This window comes from Porites lutea, chromosome 4 (genome assembly GCF_958299795.1).
Source record: "Porites lutea chromosome 4, jaPorLute2.1, whole genome shotgun sequence".
Lineage (NCBI taxonomy): Eukaryota > Metazoa > Cnidaria > Anthozoa > Scleractinia > Poritidae > Porites > Porites lutea.
The window spans coordinates 5,939,170-5,952,405 of record NC_133204.1 but is presented as its reverse complement, the minus strand read 5'-3'; the positions used below and the strand labels follow the sequence as shown (position 1 = coordinate 5,952,405).

Here is a 13,236-nt window from a genome sequence, read left to right as displayed (position 1 = left end):
TGTATGTAAGAAGTCATGGAAACCGTCCCACTTGCAAGGTCCCGGATGTTAAACATTGGTAAGGGAAAGCAGCCAACCAGAGCGCGCGTGGGTAATGCCCTTTGATTGTCAAAAGTGACTGCAGGTTGACATATTCATTCTTTCACATTCTACCTGTGCATGGTTGATTAATTTGGATGAAACAAAACAAAACAAAACAAAATTAACTGAATTCGAGAGCTGCAAAAACACTTTTTTTTTAAATTGAATCAGTAATGCGGTGTCAGAGGCATAGAGTTGCATTTAAACAATAGAAAACGTTTTCCGTGTTTGCATAGCCTGATATAAAAACCCGAGAGGGGTTGGGAGAATTCGAGACAGTTATGCAAACCCGAGACGAAGTCGAGATTCTCCCAACGCCTCGATTGTTTATATCATGCTATGCAAACAGGAAAAAAAAGTTTTGTATTGCTTTTATAAAATAACTTTCCCCAAACCAAAACGCAAAACTCTTTGTATGGCACTGTTAAAAAGAGAAATTCTTACCAGCCGCAAAGTCTTGTCCACGAAGTCTTGCACGCGTAATAAGTTCTTGTTTTGCAAAAAGATGCTTTCCAAAATACGGACTTTTATCGCTTAAAATGTCAGCTTAAGCGAAAAAAAAAAATTGACACACTTTCTTTGTGACGATTTTTCAAGTTTTAGCCAACGCAGGAATGGGTAAATAAAGTAAACTTGTCGAGTTTTGAACTTGAAAACTTTTTCAAATTCATGCTTGCGTGATTAGCGCGTGAAAAACAAAACATCTTGACGCCACAACCATGTTTACATACTCTCATGCAAACACTCCTCTCGACCAATCAGAGCGCGAGTACTATGTTAGTTATTTTATAAAGCAGAACAGTTGAGTCGTCATTCGGAAAGACAAGAGACACGTTCTTTCTCGTCTATTGAATCAGGCTCCTGATTGTAATTTCGCCCCACGTAAGATAAGTGCGAATTCCGAAATCCGGGAAATTTTTGCTTGCGGAATCCAGAATCCTGGGCTTTGAATTTCGTAATTCAGCTCAAGGAATCCGGAATCTAGATAATGATTGGAACCCGGAGTCCAAGATCCACTGACAGGGATTCCGGAATCTAGTCCATAGAATACACAGCATGGAATCCAGAATCCAAGACTGTCTTGAATTATAAATACCTTCTTGGCATGGGTAAGGGGAAGGGGAAGGGGGTGGGTAGACTCGAGTGTCTCTCTCTAGCGCGCCCGTTCTTTTTTGCGCCAACTACTTCCAACTATTTTCCCCCTGGGGGGTGGGGGGGATGGCTTGAATGGCTTGTTCCAGGCGTTCAGGTAGTGGGGACTGCGCAAAGAAAAACAGAGCGATAATGATAGTCTGTTTACTTTTTTCATATCGTGATACAGCACTTAACAGTATCATAACAATCCCTCGGGACGTCGTGTCCAACAGACGCAAACGTGCTGACTACAGAAAGAGAAATGCGCTTGTCAGCGAAAATCATGACACAACACAAAGGGCAATAAAACTAACAACAGGCAGCTAACAACTTGAAAGGTAGGCCTTTATTACATGCAAAAATAAATGATTGTTAAGTCTATCAAAAAGCAGATTAATTGTAATTACTGATTAACTTCAACTGCTAATTTGTTAAAAGAGGCTGAAAAAGAATCTACACCTCTTATTTGTTTTCAAAATCGATTTAAAACGTATACAATCAATTAAGGAAAGAACAATGACCACTAAAATGATTATAAACTGACGACAATCTGGATACTCGACGAAAAACATGGGACTACCATTACTATAAAAGGCCGACACTTTTGGTTGAACTTAATCATGATGGTTCCTAAATTTGCTACAAAATGTCACATGGCATGGACGTTTCCCCCTTGTAGACTACACATAGTTGGCAAATGCAGCTTCTATTTCTTGAACACACTGCTAATTCACCTTAGGTCAAGTGATAAATACAAAAATACTATACACATTCCCTATGCTTACAATTTCTGTTCGCCACGGTTCGATAAACGACGAATGCGAGAGTACATGAATATTTAACTTAATTAACATTTAAATTCTGTGAAGTGAGATTGAAAACTGCTTGCTTTAGAAGGCACATTTCTTAGAAATAAATTTAGCAACATTTTTCTCTCTTTGACGTACATGTCGATTACACACGTTGTCACTTAAGGTACGCACTAAAAACCCGGAACACCGGAAGAACCCGGAATACCCCCCTGCACCCGTAAGACTCAGCACGAATGAAAACGAGAGAGACCTACCCCCTAATCTTTGTCAACTGCTCTTTCTGTTTGTTTTATTCCTTTCACGTATTCTGATGTGTCTCGTGTTCCGCGTTTTAGTAAGTGCGGCCATTTTACAACACTTCACACAAACTATCTTGTGGATGACTGTGATATTCATTTCTAAAGTTCCCAACCACATTTATTATTGTTTGTTTTCTGCACCATATTAAATTCCCAGAAAAACTGACTTTTTCCCAATTACTGTATACTTAGACTACGAGCAATCATGGATGTTTTTTTCATCGGATCGATATAAAGCAATAAAAGAGGTAAAGGCAAAAGCCACAAGGAGCGAGGTAAGCAACCCAGAAAACAAGAAAGAGTGTCTAAGTATTTCTATTATTCTCGGTCCTCCGCCTTCGTTCCTCGCAGCTTCTCACTCACAACCGCGCACTTTTTGCGCTAAAGATTGTGTATAGTAAAAGTACGAGAGTCTAATGAATCCCGCAGGATTGTGATACAAAATTAATGTATATGCAATGGTTCGAATTTCTCCTTATTGAAACCTTTATCTTCCTTTTATTGTGTATGCTAATTGTTGATCATGATTTTGAAACAAATGAGAATGAAATTCAAACCAGGGGAAAAATTGAACCAACGCGTATACTTAAAAAAAGTATGTTTATCAGTGTTGGAATGAATAACATGAAACGCATGCGTGCTAGTGCCATGATAAAAGGCGACCCTAAATAGATATAATGACATATTCAAAGTTTGCGGCAACCGACGAATTTGATTCGTTTCTTTTTTCATTGTAGACTTTCGACAAAAACATTAATAGACCGGATTTAGAGTCACGTTTACGGCAAACGACAAACGTGAGTTTGTACCAGGTGACCAAGATTTTCCTTTTGCTTGCCGTTCACTGTCATTATAACTACACGAACATCGGTAGATTCACACCAGTTCTATCCATAAGAATTGTTTTGAGCTGTTTTTAGCTGCTCATTTCCTGTTTTGAATCTCACTTTTGCCGTTTGCCGTAACCGTGACTCTAAATCTATCTAATATCTGTTTGACCACTCCACAGCGTAGTCATTTTGAGAATCTGTGGATTCTCCCAACATTACGTTGCCTGAAGTAAAACACAGAAAGCCAAATTTGATTTGTCTCTTCTTAGAGTGTAGCATGTCAACAAAAACCATTAATATCTAAGTTGCACTTCCCCATCATACCATTGTATTCTTTCTGCGATCGTGGTGGAAAATCTGCGCGCTCTCGCACCATGGCGGAAACTGAAGCAGCTACACAGCAAGCCGTAGACGTCAACAGTTTGATTCCAGAGGTTGAGAAAGTTTTGCTATGGCATTTTCTAGAGTCATTCTATGTCCCAAACTTTTAACACCTAACTCTCTCAGTTCGGACTTTTTAAGGTCAGGCAGATGAATTCCTTGGATGTCGTTCTCTATGAACGTTTCCTTGTACTGTGACATTTGTATAGAATCCAGCCAGTTACAGACGTCACTGCAGTCCCAGTCTAACACTGCCTTCTCCATCTGAGGTTCCCTGAAAGAAATCCGCCAGAGAAAAAGAACTTCAGTACAGTAGAAATACCCGCAAAAACTAAATGGGATCTATGCACAAAACTGAACATATCACAGACGACCATCTGATGTAAATGAGAACAGGCTAACGAGCCGATTTTATCCAATATTGAATACTAGTAGTAAGCGACGTTGCGATCTACATCTCAAGTCACATCGTGAGAAAAACGATGATGCTTTCTATTTATCAGAATGTATATTGTTATCACCGATGTCATATGTAACAGGTGTTTAAACAACAAAATAGTCCTATTTTTCAACTTGGAATTTATCAAATAAATAAATAAATAAATAAATAAACAAAATGGGATCAAGATCACACCAAGGTTTTAAAGTATAATACGGCACAGAAGCCAGACTATGTATACTCACTTCGGCTTGGCATATCCACTGAATATCGAGGAAATGTCTGTATAGCCGACGGCACCCTGGAAAGGGAAAAATAATTTCAATGATATCAACCACATCTATCTCCATAGTATAGTTCGCTCGCCTCCCTCCCTTGATTTCAAGCAAGATTAGCCATATTAAAATAAGCAAGATTCCTCGACTAGATCTAAGCCCAATTTAAATACACAAACACCAATGAAAAACCAAGCGAGTTTTCGCATGAAAACATGGAAATAACATGTTATATTCATACGTCAAGATCACGCAGCCAAAAAATATTTTAGTGAAATAGTTTGGTATTTATAATTGGTGTTTATTTCATAAATAGAACATTACATGGCCCCGCGGAGATACGAAATTTCTCTTCTCGTGTTGAAAAACATTTCACAAATGAGCCGGCGAACCAGTAAAATTGTTCAGCAAGAGAAGAGAAATTTCGTATCTTCGTGCGGCCATGTAATATCCTCTGTACATTTTTTTCAACAAATAACCCCGCCCCCTTTTTTTTGGAAAAGTTCGGACTCGCGGCAAGCGTTTTAAAACAATTACTTTACCTTATCGCTATCGTCGCTTCTTGCAGATGATGGTGTACTGCCGGCGTTATCTTCTTCTGGGGTATTTAAAGACACCTTGGGCTCCCTTGGGGAAAACTCTGGTGGGGGAGGTAGCGGAGGGGAGTCTAATGCCGTGTATGGTTCATCGGCATCTGTAAATGACAGTGGCGGAGGTAATCCAAAGCTGTTATCCCCGTTATCCGAATTCACTAGTACAACAGTGTTCGATACAGTATCGGTTTCTTGCACGTTCCCTTCCTTTTTAAGAGGCACGTTTTCTGGCGTGCCTTTTCTCGCAGTAGAATCGGTTATATTTATTTTGACAGGTTCAATGGGATCAATATCATTGTAGTCAGTTTGGGGAGAAGTTCTCGTTGGGTTCGGCGATTCCGCGGGCTTCTTTGTCTCGAAAGTCAGCTGAATTTTAAAGCCTTTCTTGGTCGTAATAGTCTTGTTAAACTTTTCGGTTTCAGACGCTTTCGGAATGCTCTCCTCCGACTGAGACTGTGAGCTACTCTCGTACCATGCCTTAGGGGACGCATTTTCAACCTTCTCTTGATGATCTGCAGGCCATACAGGTGCAGGAGGAACAAAAACGTCTGAGCTCGAGTCACTGCCACTATTCCAAGAATTCAAACTCCAGTTTTCGCTCTCTGCTTCCTTCCGAATCACTTCATCTAATAACATTACAGTTCTGTCCTCCTCGGACAACACTGGAGCAGGAACGTCGAAAGGAACGCTACGACCCGTGTCTCTCCCGTGGGCGCTATGCCTCAAATCCGGTGACGTAAAACGTTTCTTGGGCGCTACAGGAGGCGAAGGCTTTCCACGAGAATTTACACCTCTTGCCTCCAGATTTAATCCTTGGTTAAGAGTCTTTTCAGAGGAACTGGGCCGTCTCTCGACACCAGCTTTGTTTACCCTTTGCAAGGTAGATGACGTCACACTCAAGTCAGTATCTGAATGAGGCTGGGCTGAAATGCGAGCTGCGCGCGCAGCAATAGCCTTGGCCAGAAGATTGCTGTGTTCATCGGCCAAATGTCGTGAGTCACCAGGACCCGCCGGTGCGGGATGCTTTCTTACTGGTGATTCAGCCTTAGAAACATTGCTGTCGTCTTTCACCGGTGATTTAAGCTTTAATTTACTCGCGGCCAACGCATCCGTTGTGATTAATCCGGTGGTAGCAGGTGTCCCAGGAATGTCCTTTTTCGCTGTAATTGGAAGAGTCACTGGTGGCGGGGGTGGAACCGGGCTACTGGTTGAGCTAGCACGGGCGCTAAGCTGGATCTGAGACGGAGGGGGTGGGGGTGGTGTAGGTGCAGCGGGCACTGCATTACTGCTAACAATGCGCTCAACACTAACTGGTTCTGACATCTGCCTCTCTAACCTGTCACTTTTTATTAAAGTGGTTTGACGTTTAGCCTCGGAGGAATCAAGCGAGAACTGTCTGTTCATGTCGCGTGTCTGGGAGGTTGGGTTTGTGCTGCGACTATAAACAACATTTGACGAAGCCAAGCCAAGCCCGTCCTTTTCCGAATCGTTACGTTCAACTTTCGAGGAAGAACTGGCCGTTTGTGAATTTATAAGCGTCTTTTCACTGTCACTTATAGGTTTTTTGGGCGAGCGTGTGTCAAAATCAAACCGTCCGTTCTTTAACGGTGATTTACACCCGCTCTCTTCTTCAATGAATGTCTCTTCGAGAGAGCTCATTATTTCCGTACGAACCTTCTCCGACGCTTCCAACTTCTTCCGGGGATTGACTTTTGTCGGAGCACTAGATCTCCTTTCTTTGCGTTCCGTTAATCTGAACGAAGAATCAACACTATCTGGAGCCGAATATTTCCGACTCCTTTGAACAGGTTCCATTTCCGTGTCCGAGGACTGCTGACTCATCCTCTCGGCTCGAGCGGCCACTGCTTCCTGCAAGGCATCAGATAAACTGGGCGGTTTTCGCGGCACAGGGGGTTTCTCCGGAGACCGGGGTGCGCTTTTTTGAGCTGCTGTGCCCGTTTCGAACACCTCTACAGGCGTTGCCACAACGGTTAGCTCGGATTTACTTTCGGATGAGTCCGCTCCTACGACGGTGGCTACAACTGTTTGAAGTTCGTTACCGCTTGGTACAGGTGAATCTGGCCCAACGTAACTGAATGGTCTATTATAGGCCATGCTACGATCCGCCTCATGCGGATGAGAGCCATACCCGATCATGCCATCAGCGTGGTTAACAGTTTTGTCTAAATTCGGTGTTGATTTGTAGGTCGAAGGATGTTTTGAAAGATAGCTATTGTCGATGGACGTAGAACGTGGGATCCTAAATTCACCAGGAACATGTGGAGTGGCCACAGGGATGACAGTTGAAACAGGGCGCTTGTTTAACACTGCGTCGTACTTTGGAGGCACGACGCTCTGCATTGAATGAGCTCTCTCACCAAAAGCAGCATTCCCTGTACTGAGATCAGTGGTTGACTTTCCGCGCAGCTTGTTTATGTTTTGGGGTTTTAGCTGTACACCAACCGGTCTACGAGAGTGAGGCTTCTGTCGCTGAAGAGTAGACCAGCGGTTCTCTTTTGACACTGTAATGACGCTGTCTACTCGGTAGGAAGCGGGGTCTTCGTAGCTGCTGTCGCCCATACTCATTTCTGTAGAAAAACGAAACAAACAATAATAATCAACTTCAATCAAAACAGACGGTATACACACAACGCCAAACTGATAAACAATTGGTTCTCGGCTCCGAAATGTACAGCTACTAAGATGGTGAAATCTAATGACAAAACTACTCATCCGAGGGCAAATTTAGGTTTTAAGGGCCTGGTAACATGGAGGTGGGGGACCCCAGATAGGTGAGGTAGCCCATTTAGGTGGGGTAACCCGCCTGTTCGTATAACCTCTCAAAATGGTCATCCCACCTATCATGTAAACATGATCAAATTAAAATGAGATTTTATATGGACAGGCGGGTTAACTCACCTACCTGGGGTCTCCTACTCCCATGTAAACAGGCCCTTATACTCTCTTATATTCTCTTGACACTAACTACAAGAAGGCTACCAGAAAAGAAGCTCAGAAATGTGTGATGACGGGGCGGGGGTGGGTTGGGTTTTTTCAGACTACCAGAAATGCGCACGCCCGTGCAAATTTAGTATAATAAAAATGAAACGAAGACTATAACAAAACTGTCAAATATTCACGGGTCGGTCACAGTGCCACGTTTTTGTCCTTAACACATTTTGACGTCATCTGTGATAAAGGCTGATTTGGCAACAGAACGGAAACGTCAGTTGACGACGGCGCGCGCAAATTAAACAACTAGCTTGACCAATGGCACAACGGCAAATTCGGCACCGGAAGTCGTGTTTTACTCCTTTCCGCGCGTTTTGCCGTCGTCAACTGACGTTTTCGTCCTGTTGCTACTGAGCAGGCGCGCGAAAACATAGAACCTACTATTTGTTAATTAACTGATAATTATTGACCCAAATTGGCTGTGAAGAATGAAAAATCGACGGAATAGCAGTTATTATTAGTTATTCCAGCATGCGGTCAATGCGGTCATGCGGCATGCAACCCGGTTCCCTGGACCCGGTTGCGTAAAACGCCCGTAACAACTACGGTATACGTACGTGCACTCGTAACTTAAGCGAGTTGCATTAAATCACTTATGTGGTCCACTTAGGAAATTCACTTAAGTGGTTGCACTTACGATTTTCGTAAGTGTTCACTTAAGTGTCGTTTATGCAACAGAAATTGCGGGTGTTGCATAAAACTTTTTTTACGGGAAAAATAGCATGTAAATTTACGGGACCTATGTAGATCCCGTATCCTTACTGTTATTACTAAAATTAAAGAGAGCTATTACTGAGAAGTGAAAAGAAAATAGCTTTTTCTTTACTTAATTAGTTCTTACGCACTTTATTAACCTCCGATGTACACTTTAAAGCCGTCGTTGAGAAAAAAGAACAATAATCATTTCGGTAGATATTGAAGTAAAATAAGGATTGCATGCAAATTTTATTTCAATGAGAGACTTACAAGTGTTAGAAACGACTAGACACTTTCTTTACTTTCACCAATGGTTAGTTTAAAAAATAGAATGAGTCATTCTAATAAAGTACTACATCAAAGTTACGTGTGCCCTTAAGTGAGCCCGTAAGTTACCAAGTAAAACAGAAACTTACTACACTGCTAAGTGTGTTCCATGCAACACCCGTACGTGTACCCATACCGGATTCGTAAGTGACGTACTTAAGTGGGCACTTAAGTGCAGGTTTTATGCAACCGGGCCCAGGGTTTCATGTAAACAAAGTTTACATGAAATCGTGATTTTACTTCAATATCCACTGGAAATGTTTGTTGTTGTTCTTTTTTCTTAACGACGGCTTTAAATTGTACATCAGAGGTTAACAAAGCGCATAGGAACGAAATTACGTAAAGAAAAAACAATTTTTTTACTCCTCAGTAAAAGATCTCGTTAACTTTAGTAAAAACAACAGAGAAACGGGACCTACATAGGTCCCGTAAATTTACGTCTTAACTTTCCTGTAAAAAAGGTTTTATGCAACACCCGCAATTTCCGTTGCATAAATGACACTTAAAAGGATACTTACGAAAATCGTAAGAGCAGCCACTTAAGTGAAATCCCTAAGTGGACCACGTAAGTGAGTTAATGCAACTGACTTAATAAGTTACGAGTACACGTACGTATGCCCGTAACTGTTACGGACGTTTTATGCAACCGGTCCCTGGTTCGTGCAAAACGAAACGACTCGTTTGCCTCTTTTCCATTTCTAATTTGCTATATACAGCCATTCCCTATTCATGAACGAGCTTCTAATACGGATGTAGTGAATAAAATGACAGGATGGCTACTAACCATAAAGCGACGGTCGACTGGACGAGAGTCTACTCATGCGACCAAGTGTCAGTGTTGTAGATGGATCACGGTCAGGGGGAGGCGGTGGGTGTCTGAAACCTTCAAAATCACAATGTATGACACGTAAGCAAAGGTGTGCATAATCATTCTTGCAATACAGGGGCTGTTTACAGGGGGAGGGGGGGGGGGAAGATCCTAGCACTACAGGGTGTCCCAAAAGTTCGTTACTCTAATTTCAAGCACTATAACTTTTGTGCCAAACGTTACTTCTCTATCGAGTACATGTATTCAGAATTTTAGTACCTGGCATGCCTTTTTTTTTCGCACAATCTGTAGCCGTTGCGGCATGGAGTCAGATGATCCTTTTTAAGCTTTTTATCACCTGGTGCGCACGAGCCAGTTCAACCCTCAAACAATATTTGTTTAGTTTAGGCAGCTAAAACATATATGTATATATATTTTGGGCATTCATCCGAAAAAGATAATCATCCCAGCCCCCTTCCTTAACAAGGCTTTTGTACTTCTTTATAAATTTGAGACGAGCTGAGCGTTACTTGGCAGACTAAGCCGAGGTGTTTTTTTTTTTTTTGCCATCGCAGGGACCTCTGATTTTAAAACATTCGCTTTTCATGACCCTTTCTGGACTTGGCTTCCTCGTCGAGTCTCCTTTTTTGTATTTAGCCTTCCTTAAAACTATTTTAGCTGCTTTATTCAGGACTTTTGGTCTTCCCCTTCGTTTCTTGCCTTCAAAACCTTCATTTCTCAACGATCATTTTACCACCCAACATTCGCATTTTTCCAGTTTTTTTAGCCGTTTCTACGACCGATAAGCCAGTACATCGAGGTATACATGCTTATGCCATGACATAGCTGAACGGTTTTGTGTTAAGGGGGTTTTTCTCTTTCATTATATTCACAAAAAACAACGAAGGAGTTTGAGCAATTCGGGCTACTGAATACAAAAAATATGGGGCTGGAAAATATACTCGCGCACGCGCACCTTTGGCGCGGAAGTACACAAATCGAATATTCAAGTCAAAAGATGACACAACAAGTACAAATAAATAAATAAATATCGTTTATTCCACTCTCTTGAATTAACAAGCAGTTATAAATAACAATAATACTACATTAAAGCTATGTATTAATTATACAACTACAAAACTACTTAAAAAGATAATCATGACGGATACATAAACGACAAACATTTAAAAGTAAAAAAGTTCTCTGATCTCCTAGTTCTCGTGAACTTATTGAATGGTCGAGAAGAACCAGGCCTAAGGTTATAAGGATTACTGAGTTCTTTGTACAGCAGTGGACACCAAGCAGGATAATGGGTGGTCACGGGTGTCTGTCATCTCAGCCATAAATTTACGACATAGGAGCTCGCGTCTGTTGGAGAGTGTGGTTTCGTTGGCTAACGACAATCCTTGACTGGGCGAACTGTTAGGATATGTGATTATAAGGGCCCTTTTTTGCACGGACTCTATTCTATCTGACAGATAGTCAGGAATGTCTTGCCACACATGCACGGCATATTCTAAAATCGGTCTAACACTACTTCTAAAGACTTTCAACATGTCTTGTTCTTGCACGCCAGCTCGCTTAAATAGTCTGAAAGCGTAAAGTTTCTTTGATGCCTTAGCTGTTGTTGCAGTTCCATTTCAAGTTCTCATTAATGATTACTCCAAGCAATTTGTATGATGAAATGCTTTCTACTATTTGGTTTCCTATATACAGGGGTCTCATTACCGTGTTCGGATTTCCCATAAAGTTCATAACAATCTCCTTACATTTTTTGGGGTTAAGCCTCATCCTGTGTTCTATACAATAATTATGTATATCTCTAGGTAAGAAATAGTGAATTAGACTGAAAGACACTTGTTTAAACGATTTGCTTACTTACTGAAATACAGACTTATAAAGTAGAGGAACGAACTTTTGGGACACCCTGTGGAAGATCCCAGAAAGTGGATCATCCAACTGCTTTCTGTATTCACTGTTACATGCAAAGGGTTGTTCTTCCTAGCAGAGAGGCGGGAGGTTCCTAGTACGAGGAAGATCCTAACACCATGTAACCTGCTTTCGCGGGAAGATCCTAGTACTACAGACAAACCAGACAAAAAAATGGCGGCGGGTCGTTCAGTGGTTAACCACGGCAATAAAGGCTTCTTCTTCTCTCCTCTTTTTTTAAAGACGAAGTTTACGAAAAATAATGGACCACTTCCTGAGGCCCTTTTCTTTAAGCGCTGGCGTTCAAGTGATTCACAGTTAGTTTCTAAAGCGCCCTGGTTTAACAGTTTGAGCAGCGTGATCCCGCGCCTTGTTTTGATCTTTGCTTTCTTTGGTTCGATAGACCCACCAACTCTTGCCAAGTTTTAAACAAGGCGTTTTACTTCTGAAATTTAATAAACCAAAAGTGCATGGTGTGAATTAGAAACAGGCCACTTCCGAGTTACCTCTAAGTGCGGAGCCATTGATACAAAACTGATTTTTATTCTCATGCAAATTTCCACAACAAAGGTTTTGCAATTAGTGAGAGTTTTCGGAAGTCGGGAATGGCCTATTGAGTAGTGAGGTACAAAGTGGAAGAGTGTAAAACGATATTCGAGTTTGGTTAAGAAAAAATGCAGAAAGTGGGAGCATATCAAATTCTGGTCAGCTGTAGGTCAAGCCTCTACTTTCGCTCTTAGCTCCTCACGCAATTCCTTTTTGTCAAAAAACGTCAGCTCTAAGCACAAAATTTAACGCTTGCAATAACTGCAGATAGAATGTACTCTACCTTGCCCGTCCACATGGTCTGTTCCATTAATGGAAGGACTTGTCTCCTTCGTTACCGTTACTATTTTTAGAGTAACTGATTCACCACTCTTTTTTATAAGATCCACCACGTGGCCATGAGTTGCAGCGGTAACATCCTCGCTGTTAACCTGAAACAGTTCGGTTTGGAAATAAGAAACCTATCGCCGATCTTTGGGCTATTTTCTGCTGTATCTGAAAACAGCGCTTACTTTTGATTTCAATATACAGGTTCAGTCTCGTCGACTGAGTGAAAAGGATACAAGGAAAACAGCCCGGTAGGGGGGTACTTCTGGGAATTCTTGGTGGGGGGTGTGCCGCCCGGTTCTCCAAATCCTAACCCTATTTCAGACCAAAAAATGTCATTTTCCAGACCCGTTTTCAGAACTGACCTCTAAAATCCATACCCGTTTTCATACCTGGCCTTTAGGAAGAAATAAATGTTATCATAACTAAGGTTGGAGCGCAAAGAAAAAAATTCTTCAAATACATTTCGAATTCGCATACCTTACTTGTATTAGAATTAAACAAACCAAAAAGAACGAACACGGAAAAGTACTTGCGCGAATAAGTCGAGCGATAATGAGTACGACGCGAATTTTAATACAAGTACGGTATTTCCCTTTCTTTCTTACACATCTGGAATTGAAGCGATAAATTCGTTCATACACTCCTGTAGTTCCCTCAAAACCCATATCCGATTCCATACCAAAATGGGCAAATCAGACCAAGACGGCGCAAAAACCCTACCCGATGGGGCGGCCATACCTACAT

General features: G+C 41.7%; 1 protein-coding gene across 4 annotated transcripts in view; it reads right to left on the bottom strand.

The window, feature by feature from the left end:
- Positions 1–1,543: 1,543 nt before the first annotated feature.
- LOC140935443 (uncharacterized) overlaps positions 1,544–13,236 on the bottom strand; it is a 32,848-nt gene continuing 21,155 nt past the window's right edge. For all 4 annotated transcript variants that reach the window (XM_073384991.1, XM_073384993.1, XM_073384994.1 and 1 more), the window contains 5 exons: positions 12,446–12,593; positions 9,664–9,762; positions 4,794–7,432; positions 4,222–4,277; positions 1,544–3,811 (listed from right to left, as the gene is read on the bottom strand). In XM_073384991.1, the coding sequence (XP_073241092.1) occupies positions 3,571–3,811; positions 4,222–4,277; positions 4,794–7,432; positions 9,664–9,762; positions 12,446–12,593 (3,183 nt within the window). In that variant the 3' untranslated portion in view covers positions 1,544–3,570. The remainder of the gene's footprint in view (positions 3,812–4,221; positions 4,278–4,793; positions 7,433–9,663; positions 9,763–12,445; positions 12,594–13,236) is intronic.